The 14924-nt window shown below is 38.9% G+C and overlaps 1 protein-coding gene across 2 annotated transcripts in view; it reads right to left on the bottom strand.

Moving 5' to 3' along the window:
* Positions 1-3767: 3767 nt before the first annotated feature.
* The window catches only part of SLC35B3 (solute carrier family 35 member B3), a 57457-nt gene continuing 46300 nt past the window's right edge, over positions 3768-14924 (bottom strand). For both annotated transcript variants that reach the window (XM_075270802.1, XM_075270803.1), the window contains exons 6-10: positions 12651-12748; positions 9721-9813; positions 9036-9147; positions 6343-6412; positions 3768-4524 (exon numbers count right to left, since the gene is read on the bottom strand). In XM_075270802.1, the coding sequence (XP_075126903.1) occupies positions 4377-4524; positions 6343-6412; positions 9036-9147; positions 9721-9813; positions 12651-12748 (521 nt within the window). In that variant the 3' untranslated portion in view covers positions 3768-4376. The remainder of the gene's footprint in view (positions 4525-6342; positions 6413-9035; positions 9148-9720; positions 9814-12650; positions 12749-14924) is intronic.

Consider the following 14924-nt stretch of genomic DNA (forward strand, 5'->3'; position numbering starts at 1 on the left):
ACTACTGCCAAAGTGGCAATGTCAATTCATGGCTGTCTTTGGCTGAGCATGCACACTGCTACTCCATTCAAACTCTTTGGGACTGCCAAAGAAAGCCATGTACAATGCTTGTCTATTTACAGCAGTCGCATAAATGTTCAATGAAGTGTCAATCAATGTGGTTAGGGACCCGGGCAACATTCCAAAGATGGGCAACCAGAAAACTTAACCAGGACGTTGATGCATCTGCCATAAAGCCTGTGTTGTAAATAACCAGAGTTCCTGACATTAGTTCTGCTCTGTTCTGTATTAATGCTGTATGTGATTGGTGTGGCAGATATGAACTACATAAGCAGACACCAGAAACTACCTCCATGCAATAAAACTAAGCATGGGGCCCACTGATCCACAGGTGAGTGTGTAGGCACTAAACTTAATTAAGTGGGGGACTGTGGAATATGGTGGCCATGCAGCTACGCACCTTATATGGAATAATGTTGTAACTCACAGGCTTAACCACTGTTCCACCACAACAGGAAACATAGGACCTCCGTTCTTGAGTTGGTGAGGGTCCCAGCAACCAGAAATATAATTATCTATTCTGTGGACAACCACTTTAATCCGTTATTCTCTTTTCACAGCATGGCCAGTGGCACCCGTTAGGATAGGGATCCATGTATTTAAAAAAACAAAACAAAAAAAAACTCACACGTAACTACCATTACAGACAGATAGAACCTGAGATTAGCATATCCTTATGAACACAAGGGTTTTAGTATTGTGTAGAAACTTCCCAAACCAATAACAGTGTTGTGTATGAGTCTTGGGAACAGATACATACCTACTATGGCTACAAATTAACCCCTTCCCGCCGATGGCATTTTTTGATTTTCGTTTTTGACTCCCCTCCTTCTAAACCCCATAACTTTTTTATTTCTCCGCTCCCAGAGCCATATGAGGTCTTAATTTTTGCGGGACAAATTTTTCTTCATGATGCTCCCATTAATTATTCTATATAATGTACTGTGAAACAGGAAAAAAATTCAGAATGGGGTGGATTTGAAGAAAAAATGCATTTCTGCGACTTTCTTACGGGCTTTGGTTTTATGGCGTTCACTGTGCAGCCAAAATGACATGTCCCCTATATTCTGTGTTTTGGTACGGTTCCAGGGATACCAAACTTATATGGTTTTATTTACATTTTGACCCCTAAAAAAAAATTCCAAAACTGTGTTAAAAAATTTTTTTTCTAAAAGTCGCCATATTCCGACGGCCGTAACTTTTTTATACGTAAGTGTACGGGGATGCATAGGGCGTTTTTTTTTTTTGCGGGGTCGGGTGTACTTTTTAGTTCTACCATTTTCGGGAAATGTTATTGCTTTGATCACTTTTTATTCAAATTTTTATCAGAATCAAAACAGTGAAAAAACGGCGGTTTGGCACTTTCGACTATTTTTCCCGCTACGGCGTTTACCGAACAGGAAAAATATTTTTATAGATTTGTAGAGCGGGCGATTTCGGACGCGAGGATACCTAACATGTATATGTTTCACAGTTTTTAACTACTTTTATATGTGTTCTAGGGAAAGGGGGGTGATTTGAACTTTTAATACTTTTTATTTTATAATATTTTTTTTTATATATATTTTTTTTTTTTTTGCATTTATTAGACCCCCTAGGGGTGTTGAACGCTAGGGGGTCTGATCACTAATGCAATGCATTACAATGCTAATGCATTGTAATGCATTGCAAAAAAATCATCCTTTCTTTTGCAGGCTGCATAGACCAGCCTGCAAAAGAGAGGATTTGCAGACAAGCCTGGGAGCCTTGTTCAGGCTCCCGGCTGTCATGGCAAGGAAGGGGGGGGGGGGAGGGGGGTCGGCCCTGGAGCATGCTCCAGGAGCCGGCGATCCGGAGCAAAATGGCGGCGCCAGAGGGGTTAATGCCTCCGATCGGTCCGGGGACCTATCGGAGGCATTACAGGCGGTTGTCTACTGCTTAAAGCAGTAGACACCCGGCGGTTATGGCGGTCGCCATAGTTACAGACCCGACATGCGCCGTACTATTACGGCGCATGTCGGGAAGGGGTTAATGAAAGGGGTTCAACATATTTGTATGAATATACAGATCAGCTTGCAAGTGCTTCAAAGATGGGGTCTGATATGCTAGATCTGCTATCAGGTTGCCATAAGTGCGCTGAATATCCTATACAATTGCTGCCAAATGTTACCCCTTTAGTGATAAATTACATTTTCAGTCTCTGTCCGAGTTACAGCTGTCTGTAGACAAAAAGGGAAATTGGGCCCTTTCTTGAGGTACTTACAGACTGATTTGCATATCCATAGAAGGTGATAGGCAGAGTGCTGGAATCTTACTACATCTCCCCCAAGTTTTTAACTTGGTGTGTGGTCCAGTGCGGGTCTTGAGTAGCCCTCATCTCCAGGTGTGAGTCCTTGGCTCATTACTGGGCCAGAAAAAGGCTGCAGATTCTACACTCCAATGCAGATCCAGGGAGTGAACAGAAGTGTCTGGGTCTGTCCTGTAACCCTGAGTCTGTTGAGACAAAGTTGGGCTTTGATGAAGAGATGATCCGCAATCACTCCAGGAGCCGCTGATAAAATTTTCAATGCTTTATTCCATCCAAGTTTAAAATGACAGCGTACAAAGATAGGTCAGAAAGACTATGCTATGACTAAGGGGGAAACCCCGAAACGCGTAAGCGATTCTTTTATTCACTATGTGTGCTTTCTGACCTATCTTTGTACGCTGTCATTTTAAACTTGGATGGAATAAAGCATTGAAAATTTTATCAGCGGCTCCTGGAGTGATTGCGGATCATCTCTTCATCACAGTCTTCTAACAATTTCCCTCACAGTCCGGAGGAAAGGTCTTGCACCTCCAGAGGAAGCCCAAGGATGTGGTAGGACTCAACCCAGACTACTTCTTTATCTTTACAAAAGTTGGGCTTGTTTTGTTCGTGTGGCTAGAAGTAAGCCACACGTATAGTTAGGTTAACTTTATTGTCAAGTCAAGGTTTATTTATTTTCCTGTTTTTTTCTAAAACAAAAAAAAAAACTGTTGGCTGAATATTTTGGGTCTCTGTCTTGACTGTTTAGGGTCCGCACCACTGCTTTAGGTTCCTTCCCCACAATATCCATAGAAGGTGATTATTTTTGTGGCCACAAAACTATGTTTCTCCTTTTATTAAAGGAACGTACACAGCATTAATATTGGTTTGGGAGGCGTTTTGAACCTGACAAACTCCATTTGAACACTTCGTAACAGTAGAAAAGTTATAGAAAACAATCCCAAGCTGATGCTGGTTATAGCCAATGCCAAGTTCATTACCATGGAGCTCATACGTATGCAGCACTAGTACTATGAACCTATATTACAGGAGACTGTCATGGATGTTTCATTGTTCAATAAACTATGTATACTTATGGGCCAGGCAAAAGATCATGATTATCTGGGAGGAGAAAACGTATTCCTACTGAATTTCCAGTGACTAAAAGTGAGGTCTACATTCATATTTAGGTGTATATGCACATTAATGCAATTCACTGATGTGTTATACAATTTTTGCATTGAAAATTAATAATTTACATTCTATAAGTTTTTTTCCCATAATTTTATAAAGGCATCACATTACAATAAACAGTTACACAAAAACAAATGAAAACAAATTTAAAATTGTTAAAAATGTAGAAAGTTCGACAAGGTGCAAAAAAAAAAAAAAAAAAAAAAAAAAAAGGCCTCTCCATTTGTTGGTGGCAGAAACAATCCGATATCAATAAGGCTTGACCCACGTGCACTGCATGTGGCGGTACAGTATGAACCACCTGAAATGGTAGTAGAGGAACGAACACACACACACACACACACACAGAAAAAAAAAAGCAACAAAACTTTAAAACTGCAATTCATTATTAAGATCAACAGATGAAAACATTTATTAGTTGACTCCATGCGCTAAACAAATATAGTCCATATCCACCATGATTTAGAGCAACAGCATGATATATGCATTGAATACACACAGATAATTTGGAATTTGATGACGGACAACTTCCCATTGCAATATTGACTCAAGAACATTGAAAATAAAAATGCCATAAAAAAAGTCATGGTCCACTTGTGTGTATGTCTCTGTTAGAGAGGTAATAGATCCCAGAGTATCATACATCGTGAGAAGACACCTCACAGTGTCATGTCCAGTAAAACGCTCAGCAGTGAGCAGACTGGTGAAATCACCTCCTTGGCTTACACTTCAGCAGCAACAAAGCAGACAATATGCCTTCACCTTCTCCTATAATGTAGCAGATTCCCTTTGGAAAAATATAATCATTTAATGATTGTTAAGGTTAAATAAATGAAGGGGAAAAAAAAAACATAAGTTATACAGTCTCTGATAACGTCCTTGAGTTTCCTTCTGTGCGTTTCTTCAAAATATTGTACACATGGGGCAATTTCATTTTGTCCATGTTTTTACTGTAGACATTTAAGAATATCCCAAGTACAACTAATAATCCAGACCATATATATCTGTAAGGTACAAAAAAAAAAATAAAAAAATAAATAAGGAATAATTACATACTTAGAAGTCACAAAAAATAATACGTAGTGCATTACCATATTACAGAAAAAAATACATACACCATGCAGAGAGTGCAATTGCAGTAAAATTGTGGAATGACTTGGATATATGAGGCAATTTTTTTTTTCTGATCAGCCTTTATCAAGGCCAGTGCCATCAATGACAACCATTCTAGATGGATTTGTCTCACAGTTTTTAGGCCAATGCTTCTTTAAAGTTTAAAGTAGGACTTACTCTGACATGGAGAAAGTTTTGTGAAAAGAAATCCTAATCTGCACAGGTCTCTGTTTTTTTTTTTTTTTTTTTTTACTTCTTTCAAAGTTTTATAGAGCCCAGGGCACAAATTAACTGATATTTGTCAAATTGGCACAGACAATGATAAGGACAAGATGTCAAAATGTTTTGGCTGGTTGAGAAGTGAAGGTTTACCACATTATTTCCTTCTGCACCCCCATTTGTCACTTTTTATGAATGCGGGAAGAGTAAGGCAGAGACCAAGGCAGGTCTGAGTGGGACACCTTGGCCTGACAAATTTACTATAATTCATGCCTAAAGCAAGTTTTTACCTGAAATCTACAGCAGTTTCTGCTGGTGTAGATTCCAATTGTGGTGCACAAGACTGCTCCTGAATTATCAAGAGAAGGGAGCCTCGTAGTAATTCAATTTCATCTTGTACCAATTGGTAACTGGATTAAAGGGATTCTAACATTAAAACACTTCTTCTCGTTGACATGTAGGAATAGCCTTAAGAAAGGCTAACCTTCTCTGCGCTGCCGTTCCGTAGAAATCCTGATTTTCGTTGGTATGCAAATAAGTTCTCTCGCAGCACTGGGGGCGTCCTCAATGCTGCGATAGAACTCTCCAGAGACGCCTCCCTCTTCTTCAGGAACATCTTCTTCATGCGCCTTCTTCCGGCGCAGGCGGTCAAACTTGTAGATGGAGGCATCGCTGGAGAGTTCGCTCACAGCATTGGGGATACCCCCTGTGTTGTTTGAGCGCTGGGGGCCGCCCCCAGTGCTGCGAGAGAACTCATTTGCATACCGACAAAAAACGGGTTTTCTACGGAACGGCGGCGCGGAGAAGACATCTAAAGGTAGGAGAAGAATAACCTTAGAGCTATTCCTACGTGTCAACGAGAAGAAAAAAAAAAAAGAAGTATTTTAATGGTAGAATCCCTTTAAGACTGGCACACAGAATGACGGTCTTAAATTCCCTGAATGAGCTTTGTAGTTCTACATACCCTTCTAATAACAAGTGTGTAGTTGGTGCTAATCTGAGTCATATGGTAGCCCTTTCCTGAAGGTTGCTCCTTCCTGTAGCTCCCAACTGATAGTAGTCCCCAAAACCAGCAAATAAAATAGTTTATACTACTTGCTATTGTAAAGTAATTTTCTGTGCAGCTTTCAAGATCACCAATGATAGAGTCTTGAAGCACTTTCCAGGAGGTGTTGCTGGATTGGTGCTGACTAGGCAAGGATAACTTGGTGGTAAGTAAAAGTACGAAAAATCTATGATGACTTTTGATAAGTTTAGTGAATATACAGCTAAAAGCAGGATTAGAAGATAATGCCAGGCCTGTCTGTGGGATGCCTCTGCTATTGTAAATTATCACATTCAAGTATAAAAGAAAATCCAGCAGACCTGTTTGTTTCCAACTTCTTGACAATGTCCTTCAGCTCCTATCCCTGTCAGTCCAGTCTGCTTCATCATTGAACCTTATCAACTACGCATTTTTGCTTATATTTGGAAACATGTATTAAACTTACTGGATAGTGAATGGCTTCGCAAAAAATAAGAAGGATAGGACAATAGTCATGGCCTTTCTTCCAGTTGTAACTGTAGAAATAAGATTAAGAAAAACATTATATTCCAATCCTAGCATATTGTGCGTATATATTGAGGCTGATTTAAAAACATGTTATTGAATAGCTGTGTCTATTTGCGTGGCTCATGAAGCAGATGTCTAACCAGATGGACATTTACCTATACATGGATACAAGATGAATTTCTCAACCTGAAAAATCTTTAGGATCCCCTTCATGTGTTATTGTATGACTACTACAGTGTATAAGAGAAGCTATAAATATCTAATTGGTGGGGGACTGACAGATGATCAATAACTATGTAATATTTATGTATTTTATTGATTGATATATTTAATAAATATGAACTGGTTTTCTTTGTGTGTGGATTTGTTGTGTTGGATTTTGCTATTGCATCAAATTCCACATTCTCTGCATACAAGTAGCTCTGTTTTTGTGGTTTGTCCAGTCCTGGTACTGGGTAACGGGTATAGCAGCTCAGCCCCAGTGAAGTAAAAAAGCTGCAGCAATGTCTGGCCACTATACAGGGTATGAAGCAAACTGCTTCAGCTCCATGCAATATACTAAGGATAGGCCAACCTCTCTGATCACCAGATCACTTTTCCCATTACACTAGCTGTAAAATTTCATTAATATGGACTTCTTTGGGTGGGATCAATTGCACTTCTAGTGCTATATGAGGGTACAAACAATATACTATGCAATTTCTATATTTTTTTCTGTTTGAGGTGCAAATATAAAAATAAAGAAAATGTCACCACTTTTTTTTTTTAAATTACATCCCAGACCAAATAATCTTCAGGTAGTGACGGTGTTGGGATACCTAATATGTGTAGGTTAATTATTTCTATTCAACGCAAATGCCAAAAATCATATTTTGTGCACAAATAATCCTTATTTTGTGGATCTCAATGCAAAAATTGTGGACGACATTCCCTAAGCAAATGTTCAGTTTCCTTGTGCAGTGATCTGACCCTTCTTGAGATTCTGGATTCCATGAAGGTGATGGGAAAGAGGCCTTACATGTAATCTGTCTTTTTCATCCCACTTCAACCCATCTCCTCTGTTAAAGAGGACCTTTCACCACTTTTGGGCACATGCAGTGTTATATACTGCTGGAAAGCTGACAGTGCGCTGATTTCAGCGCACTGTCGGCTTCCCCGATCCGTGCCCGGTGTAAAACGCTATCGGTCCCGGGACCGTAGCGCTTTAGTGTCAGAAGGGCGTTTCTGACCATTAGCCAGAGACGTCCTTCTGCCTCGCGGCGCCTATCGCGCTGTACAGTGGAGTGGGGAGGAACTCCCCCCTCCCACTCCTGATTGTGCTCGTCTATGGACGAGCTGTGCGAGCAGAGGGAGGGGGCGTTCCTCCCGGCTCCACAGCACAGCGCGATAGGCGCCGCAAGGCAGAAGGACGTCTCTGGCTAACAGTCAGAAACGCCCTTCTGACACTAAAGCGCTACGGTCCCGGGACCGATAGCGCTTTACACCGGGCACGGATCGGGAAAGCCGACAGTGCGCTGAAATCAGCGCACTGTCAGCTTTCCAGCAGTATATAACACTGCATGTGCCCAAAAGTGGTGAAAGGTCCTCTTTAAATGAATTGCCTTAGATCACAGAGGTAGAAATTGGATAGCAGACATATATAATTGCTGAAAATCCAACATTCTTTATATATTAAAGCCGCTTCAAAGAAGGAACAAGCTTTAAAATGCTGTATTTCTAGCAATATTCTTCCAATTTTTTGCTTTTACCTTTTTCCACAATACAGATCTCACCACAGGAACAATGGAGAGTAGTGCTGACATTCATACCTATGAAGCTACAAGGGTGAGGTTTTCATGGTCCCTTTAACGTGATCCACCATCAAATGGACCATTTTCTAGGGACACATTACTTCAGATTCTTTTATTATAAACAATATACCGTATATACTCGAGTATTAAGCCGACCCTAATATAAGCCGAGGCCCCTAATTTTATCACAAAAAACTGGGAAAACTTATTGACTCGAGTATAAGCCTAGGGGGGGAAATGCAGCAGCGACTGGAAAGTTTCAAAAATGGGTGCAGTAGATGCTGGGTGCTGGGGAAGGGGAGGGGGTGTTTTGGTTCTCTGTCTGCCCCTTCCCTGATCTGCAGCTCTCCTATTAACCCCTTCCCGATGGAACAGGAGCACTGCAGATACCCTGTATTCAGTAGACCGGGCACTTTCAGACACATGAATACCTAATGTGTTTGTGTTTCACAGTAATCTTCTACTTTTATATGTATTCTAGGGAAAGGAGTGATTTAGAACTTTTATTTATTTTATTTTCTTTGAAAGGTTTTTTTCCCCACTATTTTATGGGAGATTCTATACATTACTATTGCGGCTGGTCATAGACCCCCCTCCCAAAAAAAACCCTATTTCTTTTTCTTTTTTTTGCTTGACTCGAGTATAGGTAGAGGGTTTTTTTTTCAGCACAAAAACTGTGCTGAAAAATTCAGCTTATATTCGAGTATATACGGTAAATCTATTACCAGCAATATTTAATTTTTCATTCGATTTACCCAATATATCTACACTTATTAGAAACTTGTTCATATGTGTGTCAGCAACACACAATAGTATGGATATATTTTATTAAGAAAATTACCTGTCACAGCAACAAGAGCTCCAAAAACTTTAATCAATGCGAGAACAAAAGAAATTCCAAAATAGCCGGTCAGGGAGAAAAAGAATGCATAACCGTATGTCTGAAGTGGATACTAAAGAGGAAGAAAGAACAGGGAATATAAAGACATATTTATATCATTTTACAACAACATTCTACATTACAAATAAAAGTGAATTCACTCTATCTTGCAAAATTAAATTGTATTGCTATATACCGTACATATTTTATATTAAAATTATCTCTCAAAGCTGTTAAAGCCATATCTATTTTGCTTTAAAGTGCATCTGTCTCAAGTCCCAGATAACGTAGACAAGACATTTTAAAGGATCTAGGGTCTAATACTCTCCGGTATATGTTTAAAATGAAAAAGGTGACATTATAAAATGAATGCACACCGAAAATATACAACCAGACTGATGTATTAATTCTGAATAAATAAAACATGCCATTACATTGTTTTTTTTTCTTCCTTTTTTTATAGAAGGAAAAAAATGACTTGTGAAGCCAGTATACGGCTTGAAGGTAGTGCCTATTCAGCAGCCTCTGCATAACATGACATGTATATTTTATGCTTTCATGCACTATTGCCTTGCATTAATACAGTTTTCAGTCGTATAGCAGCCATTTCTTCTTTTTAATCAAGCTGCTCTATTTCCGTACTCACCTTGGAACAGAATGATACAGCAGGAGTCAATCCACTGGTAATGGCCAAGCCTAGTAAAATGTAAACAAATCCTATGGAATATGAATATAGAACCTGAAAATGATAATAGGGAATATACATTTCATTCAAAGCGAGCAGCAGGCTGTCGAGGCCAAGCAATATAGAAATAAGTGTTTGTGAATAAATGATAGCAATATTTATATGTTTGTACTTACTCTTAAAATTAAATTTAGTATTTAAATAAGATAAGATTAATCTTTGAAAAATTGAACCTGAGTTTCCACCATTAACCTACATAAGGCCAGAGCCTTATGTAGGAGAAACGCAGCTTTTTTTGTTGCAGATTTTGTTGCGTTTTTTTGAGCCAAAGTCAAGAATGACTACAAAAAAAAAAAAAAGGAAAATGCATAGGAACTTCTTATACTTCTACCTTTTGCTCAATCCACTCCTGACTTTAGCTCAAAAAACCGCAACCAAATCTGGAACCAAAAAAAGCTGCGTTTCTTTAGCCTAAACCTGACATTTCCATTTCAGTCTGTGGCGGTATGCCCGCTTGTCTTTGGGTTTCGTTTGACTCAGACCTTCCCTTCACTACTTATATTCAATCACTTGCACCTCAATAACCATCTCTGGAATCTAATTTTTTCAAATATCAAGAACCCTTGTTGTTGCCTCATTTTATTCTTGTCCGACTTTCTTTTCTAATTGGTTTTCCACTAAACTCTTCCCCTCTACAGTCGATCCTGAATAAATCAGGATAGTCTGGAAATGCAGCTCAACCTGTAGTTCTGGGTCTTTATTTCATTTGCTATTTTGTAATTTTATTACACTTTATTCTGTACTTTTTATCTGTTTTGTTTGCCAGTGAGTGTTTGAGGTTCACTGTATAGTGACAACAGGTAAAGGTGTGAGCGGTCTGGGTAGATCAGCGTTTCATCTACTGCAAGCTGGTGGTCGCAGCCATTTGTGTAGGTGTGCAGATGTTGGGGTTGGTTCACTCCTTTGTAGCCTAGTGTGATAGGCGATTGGTAGTGGAGTCTTCATTACGGTCACATCCAGGGTCACGTGCTTGTGTGGTGAGTGGGTGGCCGGAACACTGACAGAGCCCTAATGCTTCCATTTACCCCTTCTACATTATTGCTCCAACTCCAATGCCGACATCTAAAATTAACCCCGCGTGCCAAAGCACTTTGTATATGCACAGAGGCTGGTAACTGACTCATACAGGTATATTTTAGTTACCTAGTTCTGATGCTGAACCATTGTACAAAACATTTAACTCTAGTGTCACCTCTTCATCCTCATAAAAGAATGGCGAGAAAGGCCCTCATTCCTATTAATTCATTACTCTGTCATGTCTAGTTTAGTCTGTGCATACACCTCTGAATTGTAAGGTCCTGCGAGTCATGCCAGAACCTATACAAGTGATAAAGCTATAAAAGCAGAAGGCTCAAACTCCTGTATACATATTGCAACTCTGCTCCTATCTACTTGAATGACAGCAAAGCTATATATTGCATTCACTTGTGGTTACAAATGGGTATCCAGTCTCAAGATACATGCAGGTGCTTCCTCTAGGACGTACCTACATTTATTTATTTATAAGACATTTATTGAAAATCCTATAGATATATCCATAAATGCTAATATGTCAGTAACCTATATAATGATAGAACACTAACCATGAAGTGAATCAATAAATAGGGGACCGTAATTTAGATAAATGTTTAGGGTCACTCTCATGTTTCACACAAATATGGCATGCAACCGGAGTGTGCTTTCTCCACAACACATTTATGTAGCTACTAACCCTACTGCAGAACTCCCTTATGGTTTTACCCACATACTGGAGTCCGCAGGAACACGTTATAAGATACACTAAACCTGAAGTCTTACAACTGACAAAGCTTCTAAAGTGTTATATCTTACTGGTCATCTGGCAGGTAAACGTTTTACCTCTTTGGATAAAATTAAAAGCCTTGCAGCTACCACATGGAAAAACATCCACTAAGTTTTTCCTCGTTTGATGTAACCAAGTGACGCTCTTACTAGATGCCAGGTGACTGTGCAATAATCTGTTCCTTAAAGTGGGACCTCTTCTGAATGTAATGGCTGGTTTAGTACTAACCATAGAACCCACAGCTTTTCATTTGTACTGATATCGTATGTGGCAATTATCTGGGATTCATTTTTATTAGTCTCCCTGATTCTGGGATTCAACAACTCGGTTTAGTCTGTATCCTCGTCTCCTGAAGCTACCTCTTAAATCTCCAGCCGTTATCCGGAAGTCCGAAATGTTGGTACAATTATCACGTGTCCGGAGGCACTGCCCTTTCGGTATGCCCATTTTAAGTGAGACAGGGTGCCAACTCTCCCATCGTAAGAGAGAGTGGGTGGCAGTAGCCTTCTGGAACACGTTCGTTGCCAATTTTCCAGTAGGGAAGTTGACAATTGATAAATTTAAGAAAGTCATGTTATGTTCTTAAATTTCACAGGTAAAATACAATCCCAGATCTATGGTGTTCAAAGTCTGTACAAAGATGAAAATCATCCTTCAAAATTGCCTTCATCCAAATTCCTAACAAAACGAAACGTTGATCACTGTAATGTGCTCCGCAATGTGATGGTAGGTAGCAGTTGGATATGCTTAGGGAGGTGCTATATTCCCCTTAAGACCAATGGGAAGTAAATGGAACATAATATATCATCTCATCTAGGTAATAAACTTTGTTATAATTCATTCTAAGAAAGAGTAATTAGATACCGTATCATAGCAAGCTAGCAAAACCCTTGAAATGCCAAAAGTCACAAGACTGGGTGCCAAAATATCACAAAACAAAAGCTAATCATCTTATGACACAGATCTGGACATATCCAGCCAAGAGCAAAAGAATGACATCTGTAACATAGGAAATCAATATATTACTTACCATTTCTGAATTAGATCCATTGTGTAATTTCATAGCCTTTTCTTGCACATTTCCTATTACAGCATCGGCACAAAGTGCAAGTGAAATAAGCAGCACACCTTTACAATACAGAAAAACACAATAAAAATGTAACTTCACCTAAAATGTGGAAACAGGAAGACTACACCATACATTACATTAACCTTTTGGTCACCACTGTCCATGTTTTCACAGATACAGATTTACCCAAAAACTGAGGTTGATTTAACTAGAGCACAGTTTATTAGCATATAGTAAGTTCTTAAATTGGGCCAATATGTTGTACGGTGCAACTACTAATTGATAAAAGCGGCATTTACATACTAGAATTCTTAGCGGAGTCTCCACTTAAGCGCAGAGGAGCTCTGGAGAGCCTCATCCAAGCGGGTTTATGATAAGAATATTTGTATGAGACAGCATAAGAGTATGCTTTGTTTATACTAGCTGAATAGTTTTGCTCCCTTTAGGCAAAAATGTCATCTGAATAGATTTGTCCCTCACAATGTTCAAAGGAATCTGATTAAATTATGTAAGTAGAGCTTCAGCTGGAATCAGACTAGTTTATGTATCAATGTTTCTGAGAAATTTATGAGTAAAAGTCAAGTGAAGTCAATTTGGCATTTAGTAACTAGCATCCAAACTGCTACCCTTAGGCAACTGAATCCTTAAGAATTTTTCATTTGAAAGTTAATATAAAATAGAGAAAGTAGTATGTTTTCTGAAAGCTTCAATGCCTGCAAGACTTTTGCTGGTTTATGCATTTATCCATGCATATGCTAGTGTCAATACTCATTTAACATATGTTACCTAATACACTGCCTTTGCAAAGAATAATATGTTGTAATAAACTCCAGTTCATAGCCTTCTTTTTTTCCGCTTCTTATTGTCTGTTCCGCTCCACTTTTATACACAGAGAGACGCGCTACTGTGACTACAGTTACTTTTGTTAAAATGGCATGGTGAGCAAATCCAATTACTGATATTTGCATATTGCATACACTTGTGTACTGAACATTTCCGCTCAAATCTCATTTGAAGTAAAGTAATAGATGTGATTTGCATTTAAGACAAGTACAGTAAGATAATGTCAGCCATACATTTTAGGCAACTAAACTTTTAAAAAGTCAGAGTCTGCATAAAGGCAACTGGCCCAATACATTTTAAGTGCACACAGAAAAAAAAAAAAAAAATTACCCATATACCCCATGCGCTATAATGGGGTCACTTCTGTCATTATTATATTGAAATCGGTGGAGAGAAAAGTCCTGAATTTTTGCTGCAGATGTGAACCTAGCCTAACAGACCGTTTAGCTAAGTGCACAGATAAACAGCATAAAAAAAATAAAATAAAAAATCATGGTTTCACCAAGGATAAGCCATCAATTTAAGATCTGTAGAGGTCCAACATCTGGGACCTCTGCAGATCACTTGTACCAAGAGAATGGTTCTCAGTATTGTTTACATACTGCGAGCCGTGCTGCTCACTTGCCATATACACCGTAACAGTGAATGTAGGTACTAAAGTGCTGTCCTATTGAAATCAATAAGACAGCATTGTAGTACCTACACTCGCAGCTATTAGATTAGACAGATCTAATATTGATGGCTTATCCTAAAAATAGGCTAGTATAAATCTAATCTTCCAGAGGCCATATTTTTTGAATGGATGGGCGGACTTTAAAAAGGAACACCAAATGGATCACGGGAAATTTCAAGAATCAAATGATGTATTTTAGTCGGCACTTTCTACCTGATAAGTGCTTTTTAAAGCTTTTTCTTTTCACAGTTTTTAGCAATATGGAATATAGCTGCTATAAGAACATGTCCAACTGGCCATCTGAAATTTGTGGGAATACCATTTAAAAGGGTTGTCCAGTTTCAGTCCAACAATGAGACAATTATTATTGTTTGCATATTAAGTTATACAGTTTTCCAATATATTGTCTGCTTGCTGTCATTCATTTTGCTTACTTTCAGTGGATAAAAATCGGACCATGGTCACGTGATGGACACAAAAGAGCTGTGCACCTGTAGCCATCACATGATCATGGACTGATTTTCACCCACTATGAATAAGCAGAATGAATGACTGCAAGCAAACACCTAGAAAACCATGATAAAGAAAGTATATTGGAAAATAGTAAATTACACAAACAATAACATTTGTAATGAAACCCCTTTAAAAGAGGACCTTTCATGTCCTCAGAGATGTGTGGTTACATACGGTTTGAAAGCCGACAGTGCGCTGAATTCATA

This window comes from Leptodactylus fuscus, chromosome 4, assembly GCF_031893055.1.
Source record: "Leptodactylus fuscus isolate aLepFus1 chromosome 4, aLepFus1.hap2, whole genome shotgun sequence".
Lineage (NCBI taxonomy): Eukaryota > Metazoa > Chordata > Amphibia > Anura > Leptodactylidae > Leptodactylus > Leptodactylus fuscus.